We start from the raw sequence: 3,025 nt of genomic DNA on the forward strand, positions 1-3,025 counted from the left end.
CATACATACCTTGGCTTATATACCGAGGCATCATCCTAAACTGGTAGTACTGTGAGAAAAGAGGTTGTGAATAACCTCATTCGCCCATTTGAAGAAAGGGATTTGTTTCAGAAAAAAGAAGAGAAGAAAAGAAAAGAAAAAGACAGCATTTACTCCCTCCGTCCGCCCGCCTGAAAGAATTATATTACTCGACCTACCTACCTACCTCACCTGATACCCGTCATCCAAAAAGTTTCGGTGTTGAACCAAAGTCAGACACAGCATCTGCTTTGGTATATCCCACAACCAAACATCTCACCTACCAACACCACCCACGAAAAGGTTCTCGACGACCAACAACACCACCCATAGCCTGGAGTCCACAACGACATGAGAAGACAATGGCCGCCCACCAAACCCCGTTCTACTGCCTCTGGCAGAAGGAACACGCCCACCTAGGCGCCGCAGTCCTCGACCTCCTCCCAAAGCGCGACATCGCCGCCCTCCGCCTCGCAAGCCCAGCCTGCTGCAACATCGCCACAAAGCCCCTCTTCAAGCGCGTCCGCGTCACATTCTCCGCAAACACATTTACCAAGCAATCCCGTATCCAGGCCTTGGCCCGCGTAGGCCACCACATCGAACACCTCCACTTCCACTTCGCCCACACCGACGCAACCTTCCTCCCGCCGCTCGTCCACCCGACCACCGGCCGCGAAATCTCGTTCCTCTACACCCCGCACACGAGCATGGCCTCCGTCCTCGCCAGGCCAAAATACGCAAACACGGAGCTCGGCGAGATCCTCACACAGCAGTACCCGCCCCTCTTCCACGCCGCCACAAACGTCCCCAGCTTCATCAACGCCCTGCGCTACCTCACCAACATCCGCCACCTCACCATCCGCTGCCCGGGACAGGACCCGCAGGAGCGCTACCGGCGCGACATCGTCGATTACGCCATCATGTCCCTCCGCATCGCCGTCGAGCGTGCGCCCCTCGAGCGCCTCGAGAAGCTCTCCCTGTCCGGCATGCACCCCTCCTCCTTCAACTACCTCCGCCACGTGCCCGGTTTCGGTGCCGTCCCCTCCGCCGGCCGCCGCTGGAAGCAGATCCGCAAGCTCAACATCTCCGTCGAGGCCTGGGACTTTTACGGGCCCTCGCCGGGGCTGGACCACCTCAAGATCATGGACGACTACATCCGCCAGTTCTCCGGCACCCTCGAGAAGCTTCACTTCACCTGGCTCGGCCCCAAGGGCCCTTGCCCCATCGCCCTCTCTGCGGATCCCCTCTTCGCGCCCCCAAAACACAGCAAGAAGCTCTTTGCGGAGGTGACGTCGCCCATGTCGCCCCTCCCGCCGGCGCCGGCACGGAAGCCGATGCACTTCCCCCGCCTGCGGTACATGCAGGTCCGCAACGCCACCATGACGGCCGCCCAGCTCTCGGACCTGGTCGACGCGCACCAAAAGACAGTAAAGGAGTTCGACTTTGACAATGTCGTGCTCATCAACGGCGGCGACTGGGACGAGGCTCTCGCGCCGCTCATGGAGAAGAACCCATCATCGTCATCATCATCCGGCCATGGCAACGGCAGCGGCAGCGACATCTGGTCCCAGCACTCGCGTAGCAACTCCGAGGCCGGTAGCCTACACTCGGACCCGGAGCCATATCACGATGACGACCTACCATCGCCGTCCGCCGCGGCGGCCGCTGCCACTCGAGAACTACTCGACTTTGACCTCGGCAGCGAATTATACGTTGACGAAGAACTATTCGATCCATATGATGGCCTCGACGAGGATCTGGCTTCAGACCTTGCAGCCGCGAAAGAGGCCAGCACCTCCTTCAGCACAGTACTAAAGAAAAAGCGTGTCCACCGGCGCAGAAAGCACCGCAAGGACGACGGTGACAAGAACACCAAGGAGAGCAGCAGCTCAAAGGAGAGCCCATCACGGCACCACAGGAGCCGCAAACACAAACACCACAGGGAGCAACCGTCTGTCCCAGAAGAGGACGACGTCTTCCGCCCTTCGACACCGGTACCCATTATCACGGCGCCCATTCAGGACATGTCTCCGCACCCAGTCCTGCTCCAGCCGGCCGTGTACGATCCGAACGCCAGTCGGCTCTCGGACCCCAACGATGGCATCTCTTCGGTGCAGCGGAACATTGAACAAGAGGAGGCGCACCGCTTGCTGGCCGAGGACGCGGCAATGCGGGTCAGCGCGCTCCGTAAGGCCAAGGCGGCGGTGCTGATGAAGCTCTCGAGGGAGTTTAACCACCGCAAGGGTTCGCCAGCACCGATGGCGAATAAAGACACCTGCGGGCTGCAGATGCGGTTGAGAGAGGGGCTCTTTGGGAGGAGCTTTGTGAGCGTGCTACCAGACGACCGGTCTATGTCGAGCCAGTCGGCGCTGGTGCCGCTAATGTTTACGAGATCATGATCATGTATGCCCCAGACACACGATTCTGTATATCTGTTATGTAAGTCGGGAACACAAACACGGCACTGTGTATCCTCTTGTACGGACGGAACTTGGTTGGTCGGAAGGATATGGCGGGAAAACAAGCCGGGAATTGGCCTGGACAGGCCGGCGGCGACGACAGGAGGCATTATGACTTTTGTAATGACTTGACGATACACTACTTTTCTTTCACTGTCAATTTTTCAAAATAACAATATTCCAAACAAACCTACCTTCCCTGCATTTGATTCGTTCGTGTGCTGCAGGTCAGGTGCTGCTTGTGATCATCTTCATCGGAAAATGTTTCAACACCGTGAATCGCGGATGGGGCGGATGGATAAACAAAGCCGAGGGACGGGACCGAGGTGCGGAGGCGGCGAATCAAGAGAGCTCCGTGGTTCGGCGAGACTGGGTGAACGCGTTCGGTGAGAGAGTAGCGCTCGGCGAGCAGACCGGGAACAACCCAGCTGTGCCTTCGCTGGCTGGGCTCAGAGGTGGAGTCAACAACGGGACAGCGCGTGGTGGGTGGTAGGTGGCGGGCTGGGGTTGAGATGTGAGATCTCGTTGTTCTGCTGCTGCTTTCACAC

General features: G+C 58.5%; 1 protein-coding gene across 1 annotated transcript; it reads left to right on the plus strand.

The window, feature by feature from the left end:
• Window positions 1-380: 380 nt before the first annotated feature.
• On the plus strand, window positions 381-2,417 carry N0V96_004873 (uncharacterized protein; the record flags this gene model as incomplete). Its single annotated transcript, XM_053194826.1, has 1 exon — window positions 381-2,417. The coding sequence occupies one exon, from the start codon at window positions 381-383 to the stop codon at window positions 2,415-2,417; it is 2,037 nt and encodes a 678-aa protein (XP_053047706.1).
• Window positions 2,418-3,025: the final 608 nt, after the last annotated feature.

The sequence above is a fragment of the Colletotrichum fioriniae genome (assembly GCF_027942845.1).
Source record: "Colletotrichum fioriniae strain IMI 355084 chromosome Unknown scaffold_5, whole genome shotgun sequence".
In the NCBI taxonomy this organism is placed as follows: domain Eukaryota; kingdom Fungi; phylum Ascomycota; class Sordariomycetes; order Glomerellales; family Glomerellaceae; genus Colletotrichum; species Colletotrichum fioriniae.